The sequence below is a fragment of the Notamacropus eugenii genome, chromosome 2, assembly GCF_028372415.1.
Source record: "Notamacropus eugenii isolate mMacEug1 chromosome 2, mMacEug1.pri_v2, whole genome shotgun sequence".
Classification (NCBI taxonomy): Eukaryota; Metazoa; Chordata; class Mammalia; order Diprotodontia; family Macropodidae; genus Notamacropus; species Notamacropus eugenii.
Window position 1 is genome coordinate 370605854 of NC_092873.1, and position 23013 is coordinate 370628866.

Here is a 23013-nt window from a genome sequence, read left to right on the forward strand (position 1 = left end):
CCTCAGTAGTTCTCAACAACAACATTTGTTGTTGCTGTTCAGCCATTTTTTCGGTCATCTCTAGCTCTTTTTGGTCCCATTTGGGGTTTTCTGGGGAAAAATGTTAGAGAGGTTTTCCATTTCCTTCTCTAGCTCATTTTACTGATGAGGAGACGGAGGCAAACAGAGTTGTGATTTTCCCAAGTGACAGCTAGTGTCTGAGGCCAGATATGAACTCATGAAGATTGAGTCTTCCTAAATCCAAGCTCAGTGCTCTATCCACTATTCCACCTAGCTACCCTTCTTTTATATTTAGGGTAAAGTTAATGCAAATCACTTTGACTCTTAAGGAATTTCACAGTTTGGCACTACTTATCTTTCCAAGCTGATTATACGTTAATCTTTTATTCATTACATACTCTGGCCAAACCAGTCTACTTGTTCCTTGTATCTGATATTATTCCCTACCTCCATGCCTTTGAATATGCTGTGCTTCATGCCCAGAATTATTTCACTCATCACTCCTGCCTTTTAGAATGCCTGTTGTTGTTGAGTCATTTTCCAGTCATATCTGACTCTTCATGACCCCATTTGGGGTTTTCTTGGCAAAGATACTGAAGTGGTTTGCCATTTCCTTCTCCAGCTCAGTTTACAGATGAGAAAACAGAGGCAAACAGGGTTAAGTGACTTTCTCAGGGTCACAAAGCTAGTTAAGTGTCTGAGGGCCTATTTGAACTGCAGGCCCAGCACTCTATATACTGTGCCACTTAGCTGCCTAACTTCCTTTAAATCTCAACTGAAGGGTCATTTCCTTCAAGAGAATGTTCTTGATTACCCCAGTTTTAATTTATTTTGTATATATCCTATATTTACCTCTCTGTGAATTCATGGTATTCCCTCTTTCCTCCTCCTCCCCCAGCAGAATGTAAGGTCCTTAATATAAAATGTAGTCTCATTTTTATATTTGTATACCCAATGCCTAGCACATCAGGTGGCACATGGTTGGTACTTAATAAATTCTTGTTAATTGATTGAGTAGCCTCAACGGGAGAAAGTTGAGACTCCCAGAAAATCCACCTCACCTTTTTGTCAGATAATCACTGAGGGTCCTCCTAGAAGTAGGCACTGGAGGTACAGAAGGCAAGGTTTTGAGCACTTGATGGGTTGTGGGGCTTTGTTGGGAGTAACTGGAGAGGTTAGAGGAAATCATTGAGTAGTGATATAGGATGAATGTCATATTTCAAGAGCTAACCTCAGTAACCTATGGAAACCAAGAATTTCACTGAAGAGACATATCAGTTCTATTAGTCTGTAGAGATGATGCGTAGAGGCTATAGAAATAAATACACTGGACGTTACACAGACATGCAGAACACTCTCACCAACTATGGAAGGCCTCTCAATTCCCTGTTGTTGTTTAGTTGTATCTGAATCTTCATGACCCCATATGAGATTTTCTTGGCAAAGATGTGGAAGTGGTTTGTCATTTTCTTCTCCAATGGATTAAGGCAAACAGAGGTTAAATGACTTACCCAGGGTCATACAGCTAGCGAATGTCTGAGGCCAGATTTGAACTCAGGCCTTCCTGACTCTTGGCCCAGCACTCTATCCACTGAGCCACTTAATTGCCTTGATTTGTAGGCATCATTTGAAATCATAGACTCAGGCTTTTGCTCGCAGAGCACTAATTCTACCCTTCAGCCTCTTTCTTTCCCTTTTTTCATTTACTTTCTTCTTTTCTCCATGTTGTACACTTTTCATTATTTCATCTTTTCCTCTGATTCTTTCTTAGTCCACGTTCCCCTTGGATTCAGCACTACATTTTAATTCTGTTGCTGATGTTGCTTTAGTGTTCTTAAAGCTTCCTTAGACAAAATTCCTTTATCTCAAAATTCTCTTACTCCTTATAGCATCCTCTCACTTACATTATGTTCTCAGAACATACACAATAGTTATCTCAGTCTAATGGAATAATCTTCTTTTAGTGGTTTTCCAAGACTGTAGTAAGATGAGTTGGAAGTTTTGTTAGCAAGTGAGAAATATCTGTGAACCAACCGCTGCCCTATGACCTTACGGAATCAGGAAGATCAGAGTTCAAATCTAGCCTTAGACACTTACTGGTTGTGTGATCCTGGGCAAATCACTTAATCCTTTTTGCCTCAGTTTCCTCCTCTGTAAAGTGAGCTAGAGACTCCAGTATCTTTGCCAAGAAAGCCCTAAATGGGGTCGCAAAGAGTCAGATGAAATTGAAAAACAACTGAACAATTGAACAGGTTAGAGAGAGAACATTAGCTGATGAGTTACCGAGACTGATCTGTAGCCCTGTTGCTGTCTTCCTATGTTCTATGCATGTTTCTGGATCCAAGGTGTGTGTGTCTCTGCATGTGTCTATGTGTATATTGGGAGGGGAATAAAATATAAAGGATGGTGTCAGATGAAAGTTTAGTAGAATCCTTAATTCCTTGAGAGAAATAACTATGTCTGAGGATGATGATGAAGACAATAGTTAAGGTTTACATAGCACTTGAAGGTTTGTAAAGCATTTTACAAAGATCTCATTTCATCTTCCTGACAACCTTGTGAAGTAGGTGCTATTGTTATCCCCTTTTCACAGATGAACAACTGAAGATGACAGAGGTTAAGTGACTTGTCCAGGGTCACCCAGTTAGTAATATTTGAGACTAGGATTTGAATCCAAGTTTTCCTGACTTCAGGTCCAGCATTCTATCCCCTGCACTACTTGGCTTCTTAAGTTTATCTTTACACCTAAAGAGTTCCTCATAAAATGGCCAAATTGGACTGAACTGAATCATAAAATTAAAACATTGATAAGAACTTAGGGACCATAGTGTTTCACTCACTCATTTTATGGTTAAAAAAATTGAGATGATGAGAAGTGACGCAGCAAAACTGGAAGTATAACCAGTGCGGTGTAATGGAATCAACACTAGGTCTGGTGTCAGAAGGCTTGAGTTCAATACCCACCTCTACTGCTTCTTATGTGACCTTCAGCAAATCACTTAATCTGCCTGAACTGACCTCAGTTTTCTCATTTGTAAAACGAGGGAAACTGAACCCTGAGGGGTCCCCTCTAGCCCTAAATCTATGATTCCATTACCACCAGTCTCTTGACACTTAGTTTAAGGATCCTTTCAGTACACTGTGACTTTGTGGGCATAAGCTGGAGAGGGCAGGCTCAAAAGCATCTTATGAGATAGTGAGAAGAATTCCTGGTATATTCAGAGGGGCTTTCTCATGGTAGCAAATCTCATTAGGATGGGGAACTAAGAGATTTAAATTGACCATAAGAAGTGTTTGAGGAAGTTAGTGCTGGGATTTGGATTTCTGGGTTCTTTCCCAGCACCTCTGTGATCTCCTAAGCCAATCACCAGTCTGTCTCTCTTTCCCCTTAGCCCAGACCATTTGTCAGTGTCTGCTTTCCCTACAGTCTTGGGAATAACTGGACCTAGCACCAGAGTTTTGTCCTTTTAGTGCAAGGAATGATGGGTAAACATGTTTTTATGGACACATCGCATTTTGTCCTCCAAACACTTCAGAAACAAGGCATAACTATCTATGTATTTTTTTAAACTTTGAGGAGAACATATTTCTAGGTGTGTTAGAAAGACCTCGTAGAGCCAAGGAAACCATTCTCAGGACTCTAACAGACTCATGACCTGCTTTTGCTATTTCTGGTGGTCTTGTTGGGTCACATAACAACCACTATGGGCAAGTTTCTTATTAAAGTCACAGTAATATCCCATCCATAGCTTAACATAGATGGTTTTGAAATCATATTGTAATACTATTTATAACTATCCCCATGGTATAGAGTATTAGATTGAGATCTAGAAGGAGCCTCAACTCTCTCATTTTGCAGATGAGGCCCAGGGAGGAGATTTGTCCAAGATCACACAGACAGGAAACATCAGAAATAAGATTTGAACTTGGATCCTCTGACTCCAGAATTGGGCTCTTTTCATTATACCATGAGGACTCTTTTCTGATGTCAAGACAGAGCTGTATAACTTAACTTCTATTTTTCCATTTTGGACTGCCCTCTTAAGTGGATACACAATTTAGAGAGGTCGCATACAATTCACACCAGCTAACAACTTGCTTTCTAGCTCTTCTCTTAACTTTCCTTTCCTCTGCTTCTCTCCTTCCATTTCTTTTTCATTACTTGATCTACGTGGTTCCCTCTTCCCCTTTCCCTCCATCTCTCTCCCTACATCCTTTCCCCTCTACCTCTCACTTATTCAATTGTTCCGTTGGTTTTACATCACACCTTGGTGGCATGATGGATCCCATGGTCTTGAGTTAAGAAGCTCTGAGTTAGAAGTTTGTCTCAGATACTTATTAGTTGTGTGATTCCAAATAAGTCATTTAACTTCCATCAGCCTCAGTTTCCTCATATGCAAAGTGAGGATAATAACAGCATCTATCTCATAGGGATGCTCTGAGGATCAAACAAGAGAATAAATGGAAAGAACTTTGCATACCTTGTATGTAGCATTATATAAATGCTAGCTATTATTGTTTAATATAGCCCAGTACCATGGCTCCCCTTGGTGGTGCTCCTCAGATGCCTTCAAACTAGATTCCTCCACCCTTTACTAACTCTAGCTACTTCTCATTTTCCTAATAGTCTCAGCTCACACACACACACTCACACACACACATATACACACACACAATTTGTCACAGTCTCGTAACCCTCATTCACGGGACTCCTGAGACAGATGAATAGAGACCCAAGGAAAGACTTTTTGCCTTGCTTTCGCCCTCCTTCTATCCTCTTCTTCTTTTGTCTCTCTCTATTTGTGATTTGGGTTCAGAATCAGCGTGTGCTTGTGTTTGTGTTCTGTGTGTATGTGTGTGTACACTCTTGAGTGTGGAGTGCACCCAAGTACGTATGCAGATGCACGCAACTTTAAGAGGTCATTACTGATGATACAGCAGAATTGTAAAACTCTTCCAGAGTAAGAGTCTAGTCTTATCTATCTTTGTAGCCTTTATAGTCCCTGGCACATGATTAGTGCTCAAGAAATGCTTTTTTAATAGAATGCAATTGAATTGTTTCAGAACACCAGAATTGGAAAAAAGTTCCTAATCAATCAACTAATCATCAAACATTTATCAATTAGCTACTGTGCACCTGATACTGTATGAGGAATTGAGGATTGAGAGAATAATGAAAGAATCTGACTTTCCAGAAGCTTATACTCTTTCAAGGAAAACTGCATCACCTGGTACCACCCTTTATTTTTTTTACAAATAGCAAGCCTGAATCTCAGAGAGAGGAAGTAACTTAGGTAATTTGGAAACGAACTAGTATCCAGGTGTTTTGACTGCTGAAGTTCAAGGATGTTATCACTCTATCATATAATTTGTGGATCCAAGTCAGAGATTTATTTCCATAGCATCTGATGAGATTTGGAGAGGAGCTCCTGGGAATTGGGGGTTAAATTGTAGTGAATGTGTTTGTGGTAAGAGTCACTGTAACTTGGGGTGTTTTGCCTTATTTTTTTGCTGCCCAGGAATGTTTCAGAGGGAACTAGACAAAGCAGATTCTGAGACCCTTCTTGTGGATTGGTTACTCATTAACCTCTCTGCAGAGAGAAGACAAGGTACCAAACTTTCTGCCTTTTCTTCAGCATTGGGATATCCAGAATCAGTAGACAAGGATTATAGAGCTGGAACAACACAATGGGAACAGGAATTTTGGAACAGCTGGAGCCAAACTAGATAGAAAGAGGAGAAGGTTCCAGGCCATTATCATCTGCTTCTGAAGACTGTGAATTATTATAGATTCAAGGACCAGACTGGTAAGCAGGGAGGACAACTGCTCTCTCCATTTCATTGTTCCTGAAAGGAAGAACAGAAACTCTTCCCCTTCTTGGTGCCATATGAGCCTAGATGAAGGTGGGGAACCTGAGACCTTGAGGCCACATGTGGCCAAACTTCAAGTTTGGATACATTCAAAGGGCCATGCTGGAAGACCTAGAAAGCTACATGTGGCCTGGAAGCCACAGGCTCCCCACCCCTGGCCTTGGAGACTATCCATGCATTGCACAGATGATAAGGAAAAAAAAGAGACATAAAAGGAAGAGATAGGGGGTGGTACCTATTTTTGCATATGTACAGGAGAATTTGTACATTATTCTTTTAATTCAACTTTATGAGTTTTAAGCTGTTGTGAAAACATGTGTTGCATGTCTAAATCAGTGGGGGCAGAGGGAAGAGAAATGAGCAAGCTATTCCAAGGGGTGGGGGCCAGAGACAGATAATCATTGGGGTGGAGAAAACAGCACTGGCTTGTTTGAGTGGTGAATCTTGTTCAGGTTTTGAGTGCCCTCTAGTGGAAGTTATTGGGGATACCTCTGAAAAAACCATGGTTATGTTGACAATATCATGCCATGGAGGGAGCCACTTGAGTAGAGTGCCACCCATTGGCTAATCCTAATAATTGCACCCTGAGCTATAGAACCAAAACCAATGTCCCAATACAAAGAAGTCAAACCAAACGCCATGTCATAAATGTAACAAGTTTCATGCTGTACCCCACATGCAAAAGGGATTAATCCCCATCAGTAACAAGTTTTTTTTTATATCAGCTCATAGAATACAGGGACCGTTTTTGCTTTTTTTTTTTTCATACTCCCAGCTCTTAGTATAGTGCTTGGCACGTAGTAAGCATTTAACAAAAGCTTATTAATTTATTCAGAGAGAAAGGGTATGTTCTGATATTACCAGTTAAATTTCCACAGACACAGAGATTATCTTATCTCATGAATTGATCAATCATCCCTGAACCCAGATCCTGCTTTATAAAAACCAAAGAAACTTTTCTTCCCATAAATTTTTCTTCTCATCTCAGTCTCAAGCTTAGAGGCTTAGACAAACTTCACTGCCTATATAATTTATTGACAAGGCTTATCTAGGAAGACATGTGTGCTATAGTGGAAATAGATCTGGATGTGGAGTTTGAACAGCTGGGTTTGAATTCCAGCTTTGTCATTTACCACTTCTTTGATTTTGGGCATGTCTCTTGATCTTTCCAGACCTTAGTTTCATCCTTTATAAAATGATTCAGTTGGACTAGATGGCCCCTTCCAGTTTGATTGCTGTGATACTCTAATTTATAACAGTTACCTCCTTAAGTTTCACAAAAAAAGATAATAATTAACTGATACTCCCTTCTTCAGTGCGGGAAGAGTTTTTGAGTCTTAAGATCCCATATTTCAGGTTTTCTTGGCAGAGATCCTGGAGTGCTTTGCCATTTCCTTTTCCAGCTCGTCCTACAGATGAGGAAGCTAGGGAAAAATGGTGAAGTGGCTTGCCCAGGGTCACACAGCTACTAAGAGTCTGAGGCCAGATTTGAACTCATCTTCCTGACTCTAGACCCAGTATTCTATCTGCTGAGCCATCTAGCTGCATCACAGTAACAGTATCCCAAACCTTTTCCTTCTTTCTTAAGAAACAGTAGCTGTATTCAAAATGTCTGAGAGGGATTATTTAAGCCAAAGTTACTTTTATTCATTTATTAATGCCCCATTAGATTTCAAAAAAGGATTTAGGAAAGGTATGCTGCAAAAGAGGACTCCTTCTGGGAATCATTAAACCATTGTCCACACTTTGATTTCCTCTGTAACCTTATCAAACATTGGTGGTCCTGATTCTAACACAGTCATTCTTTCCATAAATTTTATTGACTCACTGAATTCCAAATTTCTTCCAAATTTTTCAAAGACAAGGTGTAGCTTTCCTTTTACAAAACATTAGAGATATTTCCTTTCTAGCTTTGTTAGAAAGACCACTAAAGTGTCAGTGTTTGTCCTGTTGGGGCTCCACAGACTTTGGACTTCTGTTTTTGTTTTTCCTTTTTTAATACATAACAATCATTTGTGAATACATAACAACCTCATCATCAAGGTCACCCCAATATCTGACTCCTGACTTTGTACTTCTCCTTTCATTGACTTCTTCTGGTTTCTGTCTTTCTGGCTGCTTGCCTTTTTGTCTTTTCCTTTTCTTCTGGAGTATGAATAAGTTCACTAGCAAGAATCACACAGGAGTGGTTATAAGACAAGAATAAAAAAACATAATTTACATTTATATAATAATGATGATGATAACATCAATAATAATATTTATGGCATTTAATGCCTGTGTGTCCTTGGGTGAGTCACTCTACTTCTTTGGGACTACTGTAAAATCTGTAAAAAAAAAAAAAAAGATGGCTTTCTAGCTTTACAACTATGATTCTATATCTATATTGCCTTAAGGTATACAAAGCACTTTCCTCACAATAATCCTCTGAGGTTAGTAATATAAGTATTTCTATTTTTTAGATGAGGAGACTAAAGCCCAGAGAAAGTAAGTGTGACTTACCCATGGTCATATGACTAATAAAAGTTAAAGTCAGAATTTGAACTGTCTCTTAAGTCCGAGTTCAGTGATCTTTCTGCATGAACACTTTAGCGAAGCATTTATCAGTGTAGTCTCATTTCATTTTTACTTCAGCCATGTAAGTTTTGAAGAATAACTTCCATTTTCAGATGAGAAAAGTAAATCTCCGAGAGATTAAATGATATCCAATATTACAAAGCTCACTTGCAACAGATTTGGTACTTGAAATAACATCATAGAATATTAGAGTTGGAAGGTACTTTAGAGGTCACCTTCTCTGAACTGTATCTACATCAGGAATCCCTTACACAACATTCCCAACAAGTTTTAAATATGTGTGTGTGTGTGTGTGTGTGTGTGTGTGTGTGTGTAATAGCACCAGCACCAAAGTTTAAATCTGGCCTCAGATACTTACTAGATGTGTGACCCTGGGCAAGTCACTTAACCCTGATTGCCTCTCCCCGCCCCAATTTATTATTTAACTTGCAGATTCATGCTGTTTCAGGTAAATTCCTGGAAGTTAGGGGCTTTTTAAATTTTTGTCTTGGTTTTCCCAGGTCCTACTACAGCTCTTGGTACATGATCATTGGATGAATGAACTAATGAACTAATTAAAAACTTGAAGTTTTTCCGGTTGGAGGCACTCATTACCTCTGGGGAAGCCCTTTCCTTTTTCTGCAAAGCTCATATTACTGGGAAGATTTTCTACATTTGAGCTCAGATTTTTCCCCTTTGTAACTTCCAATATTAGTTTTGCTCTCTGGAACCAAGCAGAACAAATCTAACTCTTCTTCCACACGAAGGCTCTTCAAATAATTTAAATGCACGATCATGACTCCCCTAGTGTTTTTCTTTTTCAGTCTTCCAAAGCTACTTCAATATGTACCTTCATAGTGTTGTTTCCAGTCCCCTTCGAAAACTGGTTCTGCTCTCCTTACCCATTCCAGCTTGTCAAAGTCCTTCTTACCAAGTGATGCCCAGAATGGACTACAATATTCCAGATGGAGTCTAAATATGGATGAGACAAAAGTGACTGTCATTTCCTTATTCTGCACATTATACTTCTATAGCTAGAACATTGGAATAGGCTTGCTGTTTGCTCAACAGATGCAGACGCTGGGAGCAGCAACTGGCTCTGCCTGAAGGAATGAAGGGCAAGATTGAGACAGTGGAAAGAGCATCTACAGGAGAAGGATTGATAAAAGAGTAATGAGAAAAGAAACTGGATTAAGGAGAAGGTGAGAAAGAAAGAACTGACAGAGAGGAGTGACTGGAGGAGAGACCAGTGAAAGAATAATGAGGCATAGAGGAGTGATCAGGTCTTTTTTTCCCCTTTCTGCTCCCTGAACATACTCCTCCCAAAAGAGTACTGTAATTCATGACTTGGACAGGTCTGTAAGGGGAAATTGTAGCCACTGAAAAAATGAAGATTATCTTTTGAATCCCTGGCTCTTAAATTTCTCTGGATATAGAACTGAGTCCTTTCCCCTTGGTGGTGATTAGAGATGAGGGTACGGGAACAAGACCCATCTAGGTTTGTGCTTTAAGTTGATCCTTGTAGGGAGGTCACCCAACAGATTGGAAATGTTTTCTTGACTTCCTAGTGAACTCCAAATTATTTGTCTTTACCTAGACCCATATATAAAGTAGCACTATAAGCAATGAGTTCTTTATAGGTACCTGGGAGGAGATAGCAGTTCCCTGGCCAAGGAAAGGAGTCTCTTTGTGGGCTTAGGTCCTTTCTGTGTCATTTGTGTTGAAAAAAAATCTGTTTTCTGTTTTGATGCTTGATGAATCTGTGTGCTTATAAGAGGATCTGGTGCTATTCTTAAGGGAATACCAAATAATTAAGTTCCCAGCTTTTACCTGGGTTAGGAAACACAAGACAGATTTGTGCAAGTTCTCTCTTAAGGGTACACAGGACCTTCAGAATACTGGTTCCTGTCTGGCAGTGTCACAACTTCTTCAGAATGCCTCTGGGCTTTCTGTTCTTGGGTTTGACAGCCCTTCCCTACAATACAAGGTATTACTCTAGTTGCTCCCCTTCTCTTCTCTGACATTGCTACCACCCTGGTTTAGGTCCTCATCATACCTCATACCTGGACTATTGAAATAGTTTGCTGGTTGGTCTCTGTTCCTTAAAATTCTCCCTCACTCTAGACTATCCTCCACTCAGCTGTCAAATTGATTTCCCAAAAATTTGAGTCTGATCATGTCACACACACAAACACACGCATACACACACAAACAAACACACATCCACCCTCAGTAAACTCTAGGGGCATCTTATCACCTCTAGAGTAAAACATAATATCCTTAATTTGGTGTTCAAAACCCTTCTTAATCTGACCCCCTCCTACTTTTTCAGTTTGTTTTTTTTTTTTTTACACCTTACTCTCCCCCTTCCATACACTAGTCTAGTGACACTGGCCTCCTTGCTGTTCCCTACACGAGACACTTTATCCCCTGACTCTGGACAATTTCACTGGCTGTTCTCTACCCTTAAAATTCTCTTTCCTCATCTACTCCTGACCTCCATGGATTTCTTCAAATTCCAGCTAAAATTCCACTTTATTGATTGCTCTCGGTGTTAGTGCTAATGCTTCCCTCTGTGTCTCCAATATTTTATTTGTTTATGTAAACTGAGAGCTAAAGTCCATTGGTATGGTACTCTTATTGATGGAGATCAATGCCCTGCACCTTCATAAGGACAGTAACAGAATTGACAAGATCAAGAGAACACTAGTCTGAGCAAATCTTTGTACCTGTTTTGAATTTCGTTGTTATCCTCAGTCTTCCTTAGTGATTCTGAATTCTAGCTTCAAGAAAGAAAATGGAAGATACCAACCCCACTTAAGGTGACTAAATGAAAAAACTCTGGGAAGAAGCTAATATGAGAGGAACTGGCAGTCTCATCATGTCCTGATCCTTAGCTCACTACACTAGATACATAGGGGAATTTTTCCTTGGGTGAGATCTAAAACTCTCTGTCTGTCTGTCTGTCTGTCTGTCTGTCTGTCTCTCTCTCTCTCTCTGTCTGTCTCTGTCTCTCTCTCTTTCTCTCTCTCTCTCTTTTTCTCAGTTAAACTGAGTTACCTTTCTCCCAGTGAAAGAGTCCCTTTATTCAGTATTGTCTGGTATATTTTCTCCGTGCATATTTTTCTGATTTCTGTTTTGCTATAATTTGGTTTCTTGGCTACCTACTATGTGTATTCATTGTGGAACTGGCATTGGATAGACTTTGTCATTGTAAGGAGAAGAGAAAGACAGGATGTGAGAGTGACAAAGGTGGTGTGTGGCACAGAGTACTGGACCAATCATAGACTTATCCTTTCTAAGCTAAACATTTGAATTCAACAAAAGCTGAAGCCCCAAGTCAAAATGACTATTAGGAGACTCAACCAACAGATTAGAGTATTTCTCTGCTTTTGAACAGTTTATTGATGACCTGTAGTAAAAGCTAAGTCAACACATAGTTAGTAGCAGTAAAACAGAAAAGGAGTGAGAATTTTTCAGAGATTTGTTGTATAGCACTGCATTTGCTTGCTCATCTGGGCCAGAACATTCACAAACATCAGGGTTGTTTGATAAAAATGGTGGGGAAATTCAGAAGCTTCTAAATGAAAAACAAGAATTCCACAGGGTTTAACAGCAGGATAGTTCTTCCATCTCTAAGAAGGCAGAATTTAACTCAGTCAAAAGGAAAATGCAATAGAAGTTTAGAGAGATTCAAGATTCTTGCCTCAGTAAGAATGCAGATGAGAGTCAGTTTTACACTGGTATTAACAATTCAAAGTGCTTCTACAATGCCCTAAAGGCCGTTTATGGACCAAAATCCACTAGTACATCTCAACTACTCTGATCAGTGATAAGGACACGATCCTAGACAGGTGAATCGAACACTTCCATAGAATTCTCAACAGACCATCATCAACCAATACTGCAGTAATTGACTGTATACCTCAGGTTGAAATCAATCCCTCTCTAGCCAAACATGCAACTGAAGAAATGGTATTAAGTGCCAATAGGCTCCTCTCATGTGGCAAAGTGGCTCACCCTGATTCCATCCCATCAGAGATCTATAAGACATTGCTCATACAAAAGTTGACTGAAATCTTCAAAATTATATGGCTAGAGGAAGTTATCTTCCAGGAGATCAAGGGTGCCTCCATTGTCCATCTCTATAAAGGGAAAAGAAACAGGTTGTTCTGTGTCAATCCTGGGATAGTGTGTGTGTGCGTGTGTGTGTGTGTGTGTGTGTGTGTGTGAGAGAGATCTCCTTCTTAGTCATTTCTGGAAAGATTCTTATCAGAGAACTCTTTAATTAGCTTATCCTTCACCTGGAAGATGGTCATCTACCCAAGAGGCAGTATGGCTTCAGAAAGGCCTGAGGAATGGTCTACATGATGTTTGCTGCCTGGCAACTCTAGGAGAAATCCTAGGAGGTCTGTACACATTTTTTGACTTGACCAAGGTCTTTGATACTGTCAGTCATGAGGGCTCGTGAAAGATCATGGTGAAATTTGATTGCCTAGAGAAATTAATTAGTATTGCACACATTTCATGATGACACACTCGCACAAGTTCTGAAGTCACATTTTCTCAGTCACCATTGGAGTGAAGCAGGGCCGTATGCTTGTTCCTGTGTTTTTCAGAATGATGCTTTCTGTGATGTTGTAAGACACCTTCAAGGAAGACAATAATGGAATCAAGGTTAGCTATAACACCGATGGTAAACCATGTAACTTGACAAGGCTACAAGCTAAGACTAAAGTAGAGAGAGAGTTGGTATGTGACTCTGGTAACAGATGATTTTGCACTCAATGCAGCCTCTGAGGATGAGATACAACAGAGTATGGATTGGTTCTCTGCCACTTGTGCTAATTTTGGCCTGACAATGTACACCAAGAAAAGAGAGGTTCCCCACCAGCCAACACTGCATTATCCATTCATGGAACTACCAGTTATAACAAATGGAGAAATTGTGAATGCTGTGGATAAGTTCATTTACCTTGGCAGTACTTTCCAGGGATGTCCACATAGGTGATGAAGTTGATGCAAGCATTCCCCGAGCAAGCTCAATGTTTGAGAGGCTCTGAAAAAAAGTATGGGAAAGAAGAAGTATTAGCTTGTCTATCAAACCAAAGGTCTACAGTGCCACTGTATTGAATTCATTGTTGCGTGCCTGTGAAATCTGAACAGTCTACCGGTGCCATGGCAGAAAATTGAATTGCTTTCATTAGAATTGTCTTAGGAAGATTCTGAAGATTACCTGGCAAGATAAGGTACTAGACACTGAAGTCTTTTCTTGAGCCGAGCTGCTAAGCATTCAAACTCTCCTACAGACAGAGCACAACTCCAATGGACTGGCCATGTTGTTTAAATGCCATTCATTTACCTAAAAGACTATTTTATGGGGAACTCACACAAGGTGAGAACTCACATGGATGTCAGAAGAAACAATACAGGAACACTCTCAAGTTCTCTCTGAAGAATTTCAGTATTGATTATAAGATATGGGAAATGCTAGCCCAGTACTGCCCAGGATGGCATGCCTACGCGAAAGAAGGTGCTGTGCTCTATGAGCAAAGCAAAATTGCAGTAGTGCAAAAGAAACATAAGATGTGCAAATTTAGAGACATCCACACTCCAAATTTTCATATGGCCTATTTGTGCCTGACCTGTGGTAGAACCTTCCAAGCATGTATTGCGTTGATCAGGCATAGTCAAATATACCATACCTTGACCCCAACACTGTGATGTCATTTTGTTTTTCTTTGAGTATGAAAGATAAACAACAATTTGGTGGGAAAGGGGTCAAGCCTTGGATAATAAACTTGTGATCCTCCTCTTTCTTAACAATGAACAGTGATCTGAAGATAGATTGAACTTTAAAACCAGATCCCCTAGACTAACAGTATTTAGGGGAGCAGACAGATATAATTTAAGCTTGATGCTTTCTCTCTCTGGGGAAAACAGAGTGGTCAGACCTCTGTTTCCAACCTCCTACTTCCTCTTCTGACAAGAATTAGTATCCCTTGAAGGAGGGATGGGGATGGAGGATGTCTATTTTGACTCCTTTTGAGAACACACAACACCTCTATGCTACTTGTGGGGGATAGCTCTCTCTCTCTCTCTCCCCCCCCATATATATATATATTTATATGCATATAGATATATAGACACATACACACACATATATTTGCATATTGTTTCCCCATTAGACTATGAGCTTTTTAAAAAAGTTAGTATTTTATTTTTCCCCAATTACATGTAAAAACTATTTTCAACATTCATATTTAAAATTGAGTTCCAAATTCTCTCCTTCCCTCCTCACTGCCTTCATGGAAAATAAAAGCAATTAGTTATAGATTATACATGTGTAGTGGTACAAAATACATTTCTATATAAGTAATGTTGTAAAAGAAAACATAGACCAAAATAAGTTTAAAAAATTATGCTTTAATGTATATACTCCATCAGTTCTTTCACTGAGAATGGATAGTATTTTTCATCATAAGTCCTTCAGAGTTGTCTTGGATAATTATATTGCTGAGAATAGCTAAGTTATTTTTAGTTGATCATCTTAAAATGTTGCTGTTGCTGTGTACAATGCTCTCCTGGTTCTACTCATTTAGCTTTGCATCAGTTCATGTATAGACTATGAGTTTCTTGAGATCACGGACTTTTTTGTTTTACCTTTCTTTGTATTCCCAGAGTTTTACAGAGTGACTGTCACATAACATATTAGGTGCTTAATAAATGTCTGTTGGCTGACTTAGGTAGTTATGGGAACCACTTCTACTCTCTCTTCTTTACCAAAGTCTTCATTTTCCATACCTGGGTAGATTAGGATGAGTCTAACCCATGTATAAACTCTCTTCAAGCAATAGAGAAGTGTGCTATCCAATCAGTCAGCATCTTCCACTGAGTCATGTTCCCTTTTCTTGTGCCTTTTTGCTTCCCATCCTCTTCTGAGGCATCTGGATAAAGCATGCAAATCATTCCATTACTACTTTATAACATTTGATTGAAGGCATTTGAAAGAAAAAGGCAAAAGTTAGTCCAGATGGCTGCTGCACCAGCATCTATGACCAGAGAAGAGGGCAACCCTGACACAATGGTAAAAATATATTTCTTTATGTATTTCTATTAATAGAACCTAAGATTGTATTAGATTTATTTCTTTTCCTTCTATGTCACATTGATGACTCAAGTTTTAGGTCACTAAGACATTTGGATCTTTTCTCAGATAAATTCTTGTTGAGCCATATGTTCTCCATTCTGTGTGTATTTGTATGTGTGTGTTTGTACATGCATATGTGTGTGTTTTAACCTGAGTACAAAATTTTATATTTGTCCCTATGGAATTTCTCTTTTCCTTTCAATTTGACCCCACATTGAATATTGCTACTATTGAATAGAAATCCCACCTCTTGTCCAATTCTCCAAAGATGTGATGTGAAATTGTCCAGCATCTTAAATACGTCCTTTAATATCCTAGTCACTGTTCTTAGTTCCCTGAAGATTGTCTTTATCCTGGGCAATGAACATAGAGCACACAGGAGAACAGACCTTCTAGTCTTCAATAACTGTCACATGAAGGGGTCATGACATATATAACGTATGAGGTAGAAAAGTTTCTCATAAAATGGTCACATCCATGGACAAGTAAATCTCATGTGTGGATTCTTTGGTGGCCATCCATGGAATCTTTGTGCACGTTGTAGGTCAGTTGAGTCACTGAAAGCTTTTTCTGTTTATCTTATTTTGGAATTTTTGCTGAGAAGATTTCTAAAAGAAACACATATTTTCTCCCAAGCCACCTTCCCTCCACACCTTCATCCCTGAAAACAATTGACTCAAATTTAAAGAAGTTTCTATAAAATGCTTGCCTTATCAAATTTACTTCTAGCTATGGAACCAGTTGATCTCTTGCTTTAAGCCAAGACATCTTGACAGCCACTGATGTGCTAGCTCAAGTAGGTTGCTGGCATCCCACCAGGCTTAGGTGCTAGAAAACTCTGGTATGGACTCTAGTTCCTGGACCTCTGTTCCTTAGACCTTTTAAAGTCTCACAAGACCCTGTTTCAAAGAAAACACACAAACAAGAAGCTCCTCACCTCAGGCACAAGCTTCTAGGAGACCATATAACAACTGATTTTCTAGGGACTCTAGGTAAGGGAGAGCACAAAGTTCCTCCCTCACCAGAAGGTCTATAGAAGTTTTTTCTCCTCAATGAAATGGAGAGAGCAAGGGATGGGGGGATGTGAAAATGGGGGAGGAGAGGGAGAGGGACAGTATGAAATACTCTTTTAAAGATAACCTGTGAATTCCATCCCAGTCTCTTGGAACCTCACACCTGATCCCTGGAGTTTTAAATACAGTTACAAATGATTCTATAGTGCCTGCAATATCATCTCAACTCTCAGTACTGGTTATAGGGTCTGTTGTTACTAATTGTAGTCACTCTGTGGCATCAATAATCTCATAAAAACAATTTTCCTCAATAGTGACATTCATGGACAAATAAATAGTCACATACAGGGACAGATACTTCCCATGTTTGGATTCAGTGGTGCCCGGCTCCCCTTGGTTTAATTTAAAGTTTTTCTCCTCCATTATATTCTAAAATCTTTAGCTCCTCCCTTTCCCCTATCAAAATTTGCCTTCCTATATCCCATTCCCTCCAGGTCTTGTTCTGTACTAAAGAGTAGCTAATTCCATCACTGCTTGCTTAATAATTCCCTCCCACCCTATAATGATGTTTAATGGAGGCCAATAATAAAAATATAACTCCATTCCCAAGAAACTTATATGTATTAACAGAGTCTGTATAGAGTAAATGCTGAATAATTGACCCTAATGGATAGTGGCTTAGGACCACTTGTTTTAATGGGTTTTATGGATTAGTGGAAGAGATTTCATGGCTGGAAACATCTTCAATCATAGACCATAGGTAGCTGTGAATTCTGCCTTCAGGTGAGGATTGCCCTGCCTATTAGTTAAAATACATATAAGAGAAATGTTAGCAATCTCTGCTTGTTCCATGTACATTATCCTTTGGTTTTCTTTATCTCCTAAAAAGGTTTGTCTATTTGGTACTGAAACAACAAGGCAGTTTGGTCACTGGGTAAATTGTCACATTAGCATAAGAAAACATTCAACTCCATTATTTGATGTTGTGTAGACAAAAACAAGATAATTTCACCCACCCACACAGACACCTATACACACACACACACACACGCACGCACGCACGCACACACATGCACACATGCACGCACACACATACTCCAGTTATTTGGCAGATTTTGACTTTTCATTTGGTTATTCAAAAGAGAATAAGAACTTCCTTTTCTGGGGTGCTGAACTTCTACCTTCACCATTTGAAGACTGGGGATTGCCTCTAGTAAATCTCCTGGAAGTTTATTTCATTCTAAGAGACTGTAGTCCTTCCAAATCAGAAACTTTAATATTTATAATGCTTTTGGTAATTTTGTCCAGCAATGGGTCTCTATGTGTTCCTGAGGTAACAATTCAGGTACTTTTTAATAGCTCCCATAGCTCCTTTATTCCCAGTGACATCGTCCTCAATTCTGTTTTCAGAATTTGGCCTAATCTTATTCCCCCTTGGGTAAACCTCCCCTTTTCTCCCTGGGGCCATGCTTTTGGATCTGGAATGTCAGGGAGAGGTTTGAAACTGTAGGGTAGTGTGAAAGATGTGAGGCAATATGCTCTCTCTCCCATTCTGGATTAGAGGTAGGTAAGGGATGTGGACATGCACCTTCATGCCTCACTGAGGTAATGACTGAGTGGGTTCCCAGAAACACTTATAAGGGGTATAGAGGAAAGAGATGAGAGAACCAAGAGCATAATTGGATTTAGTGTGAGTGCAGATGAAATTTAGGAGAGTCCTGGGTTGTAATACAGGGTAAAGCCATGTTGTAAGCAGAAAATTCCTGTTGTCTATGGAAATAAAAACATTTAGTGACCAAATATCGAATCAGATTTATGCATTTGGAAGGTGAGTGGGGACAGAGAATATAGAAATGTGCTGGTCTCTTTCATGTACACAGAAGACAAATTACTTTTGCACAGAAAGGCATACTATTCATAGATCTGATGTATTTTACACTTAGCGTATTTCTTTTCTAGTGGTGTTTAAAAAAAGACTCCTTGGAAGCTAAGGACCTCAGTGAGAGTCACACTATCACAATCAGGAGCATACCAATGTATATGGGACAGATAGTAGTTGCCTAGACAAAAGGTTTTGCCGAATCCATTGTCCATCTTGTTCTTTTCTTTCCATTGTCTTTCTGTGACTATACCCAGGTATGGATATTCTAGGTGAAGGGTAGGGAAATATATGAAGTTTTATGGTGACCTTGAAAATTCGAAATGGTAAGTACCCTCTCCCATTCTGGGGTGGATAGAGGTGAAAAGCTTAAGGATTGTCTCCTACCTTATGAACAAGTCATCACTGAAGGTCCTCTTAGAAGTAGCTACAGTAGATATGGAGGGCAGAGGTCATTAATGAATAAATTAATGACTTACTTGGCACTGAGCATGGAAGTTGAAAGAGATAATTTGTTGGCAATGTAGAGGGAATGTAATATTGTGAACATTTATCTCCTTATGCATAAGAAAAGCAAAGCTTTGAGTGGAAAGGGAATAAACATTGATGAAGTGCCTACTATATGTCAGACACTGTGCTAAGTGCTTTACAAATATTATCCCATTTGATCTTCCTGACAACCCTGCAAGAGAAATGCTGTTACTTTCCCCATTATGGTGGAGGCAGATAAAGATTAAGTGATTTGCCCAGGGTGACGCAACTCATTAAGTGTCTGAAGCTGGCTTTGAACTAAGGTCTTCCTGACTCCAGGATCAGAACTCTATCCACAGTGTCACCTAGCTGCCCTTGGGGGACAAAAAACAGGTGGCTTTATGAGTTTAGAAGATTAATGATCAGAGGGTATAGAAATGCATAGGTCACATAAACACGTGTTGACTCATGATGCACTTCCTTCAAACAGAGGGTCATGAATACATAGACATTATATACAATTCCTACTGGCTCTTTGCCTTTTATCTCTTTCTCTTAGTCTGCTTACTTCCTTTTCTCTATCTTCTTCTCTCTTTCTCTTCATTTCTCAGTCCCTTTTGCTCTTCTATTCCCAAAGCTCAATTGTCCCCCTCTGCATCCTGATGACACCTTGGATTAAATATAAACTTTAAATCGTGCTGTGCTTTTTAGGGAGGTAGTATGACAATAATGTTGCTGGATCTGAAAATGAGAAAGACCTTAGTTTCAATCTCGACAGCTAACATTGAAAAGCTATATGAACATGAGTCTCTGATCCTTGGGCAGCCCTGTAAGAACATAAATTATAGTCTCTGTTGGAGGGAATTCTCACACCTATGAAATCACAGCTCATTAATGCAATGGCTTTCTTGGTGATGTTCCTAGAGCACCTTCAAACTAAATTTGTACATCATTTTAGAATCTTCTTATTCCCTCTATTCTCTCATTTTATTAATGGCCTCAATAGACTTTTTTTTTGTCTCAGCTTCAGTAAGTATCCTTTAGTATCCTGGCATCTTTGAAGTACTCTTAAGCTCGGTGACAGATGGGATGGTAATTTGGTTTACAACTGAGAGAGATCTGTACAACTTACTGTGCCCTACTTTGCTCTGGGCAAAATATAGGGGTGTGGAGGGAGTTAGAAGGAATTATTGAGTAGTAAGATATCAGAATTGTAAACTCTTTGAAAGCAAGAGAATGTATTTTTTCATCTTTCATAGTCCCTAAAACAGTGATGAACTCAAGAAAAGTTTATGTAAAAAAATTGAACAATAAAAGAATAAAAATGAAATTGTCAAAATCAGTTTACTCACATTACAAATAAAATAACTAAGACCCAGATTGGAGATGTAGTTAGTAGCAGTTTGGGCTAATACCCAGGTCTTCTGAAGTTTGGTTCAAGAATTTCTGACTACTCTATGAAATTAGCTTATGTGTGCATATGCCTTATGTTTGCACATAAATAGAAAATGTTGACTTCCAGAAGACTTAGTGAGATTGTAGAAAGACCCTAAATTCAACTGAGAATAGCTTTCGAAGTGTAGTGAAACTCATTATGATGGGATTTATTAATTTTCGAATTTTATTCATCATTTATACCAGACAGATTTGGGCAGTGTTATGCTAGGAATTTGGATTTCTGTCTTCTTTCCTACCCCCTATGTTACTTTCCAAGTTTGAATGCCCAGTCTCTTCCCTCTCTTCACCACCACCCACTGGCAATTGGTATCAGCAGCATCTGGATCCCCTACAGCCTTGGAAATTGCTGGCAGTGATAGTAGCCTGATTATAACATAGGAACCGCGTTCTTTTAATTTAAGGAGTGCTGGTTTAATGAGTTTTGCTAGTTGACCGAATTCTGATCCCTAAGTACTGTAGGGACAAGGTATAATTTTCCATTTTCTTTTTAAAAATTTACTGTGTTTCCTGTCTAGGTATGTTAAAAAGATCCTATGGAAGCAGGAAACTTCACTAGGGTGACTGAGTTTGTCTTCTTAGGACTCGCAGAGACTTGGGAACTGCAGGACTTTCTATTTCTGGTATTCCTGATTGTCTACATAACAACTATTTTGGGGAACCTTCTCATTATGGTCATTGTGACTTCTGATAACCAGCTCCACACTCCCATGTATTTCCTTCTTCGTAACTTGGCTGTTGTAGATGTCTGTTTTTCATCTGTCACTACTCCCAAGATGTTGGTTGACTTCCTGTCTGAGGTCAAAACCATTTCCTACCATGGCTGCATGATTCAGATCTTCTTCTTCCATTTCTTAGGGGGTGCTACTGTCTTCTTCCTCTCTGTGATGGCATTTGACCGCTATATTGCCATCTCCCGGCCCCTCCACTATGTCACCATCATGAACCCTCAGATGTGTTTTGGGCTGGTAGTGGCTGCCTGGGTAGGAGGCTTTGTCCACTCCATTGTCCAGCTTGTCCTCCTGCTCCCCTTGCCCTTCTGTGGCCCCAACCTCCTGGATAACTTTTATTGTGATGTCCCTCAAGTCTTGAGACTTGCCTGTACAGATACTTCTTTCCTGGAGCTCCTTATGATTACCAACAGTGGGATGTTGGATCTCATCTGGTTCCTCATCCTCCTGGCTTCCTACACTATCATCTTGGTGATGCTGAGATCTCACTCAGGGGAGGCGAGGCGCAAAGCCTCCCTCACCTGTACCACCCATATCATTGTGGTGTCCTTGATATTTGTGCCATGCATCTACATCTATGCTCGGCCTTTCATCTCTTTCCCCATAGACAAAGCTGTCTCCATCAGCTATACAGTCATCACTCCCATGCTTAACCCCATGATTTATACTCTCAGGAATCAGGAGATGAGATCTGCCATTAAGAGATTAGGGAGGCAATCAATGATTTTTAGAATGAGTGAAATTCATGTTAGTTGACTTTGGGTAAGTCATTTCACCTTTTCCAGCCTGAAACTCACCCATAAAGAAAAGAGGCAACCATATCCTATATCTCCCTTACCACTTACTCTAATTCTACAGTTCTCCCCAATATCATTCATAGGAATATTGTGAGGATTGAGTAAAAGATGAACTGGTTTTTCACATAAGAATTCTGTAGCACTCTTAGAAGAGAAATATAAACTAACCCATTCATGACTGTATTGGCCACAATGAAAAGCCATATGTGACATCAATACAAGTTACACAGACAAATTATTTCTGCTTCTCTCTTCCGTACTATCACACTAACGTTATATTGTCCTTATTCTGTAATTCGTATCCTAGACATGTCTAAGTGTATTTGTCTGTTATCTCCCAAATGCTTCTTTGTAGGGTTGTGGAATATATTATTCTTCTTTGTAATAATTCTTCTGTTATTCAGATTTCTAAGAGGAGTTCAGGAAGCTTCATGCCCAATATGAAGGGTTTGGGGTGGACAAGCAAATTGAGACCCAAGGGAATATATGTGAGATGCCTAAGGTGAACCAGTTAAGAAGAAAGAATGTAGCTTTGAGGTCTTCTCCACAAATGCCAGTCTGTTCATTTTGTGTCTTTATCTTCATTTCTGTTTTTGTCTTTCTCTGCGTGTCTCTAGTGATTTTTCTATGTTTCAGCCAAAAGAACTAGTGGATGATTTTCAAAAGATTGTCGAGAAGCCAAGAGATCCTCAAGGGTTGTAGATGGGCAAAGGTTGTTTGAGTTTTCAAAAAGGAAAGATAAAAGAGTCTGCAATCTCTAAGTCAGCAAGCTTGACCTCGATTCTGGCAAAATTCTAGGACTAATTATTAAAAAGATGGTCAATGAATATCTGGGAAAGAAAGTATTAATCACACAGAACTAGTATGGCTTCACTGAGAAAAAGTTATCAGACTAACCTAATTTCCTTTATTGATAGTGTTACAAAACTGACTGATCAAGTGAATGTGTTAGATACAGTTAATATAGAATTTAGTAAAAATTCTTATAAGGTAACTTCTGCTATTCTTGTGTGAAAAATGAAGAGACGTAGGATAGATGAAAGTATGTGCTCATCCTTCTTTGCCAAAGAAGACCATGCCATCAGAGAAA

General features: G+C 39.3%; 1 protein-coding gene across 1 annotated transcript; it reads left to right on the forward strand.

Moving 5' to 3' along the window:
* Positions 1–20931: 20931 nt before the first annotated feature.
* On the forward strand, positions 20932–21882 carry LOC140524046 (olfactory receptor 4D2-like). Its single transcript, XM_072638560.1, has one exon. The coding sequence runs from the start codon at positions 20932–20934 to the stop codon at positions 21880–21882; it is 951 nt and encodes a 316-aa protein (XP_072494661.1).
* The last annotated feature ends 1131 nt before the right edge of the window (positions 21883–23013 follow it).

Coding starts and splice junctions, on each gene's coding strand:
- LOC140524046 (XM_072638560.1), top strand. CDS start 20,932: ATGGAAGCAGGAAACTTCACTAGGGTGACTGAGTTTGTCTTCTTAGGA.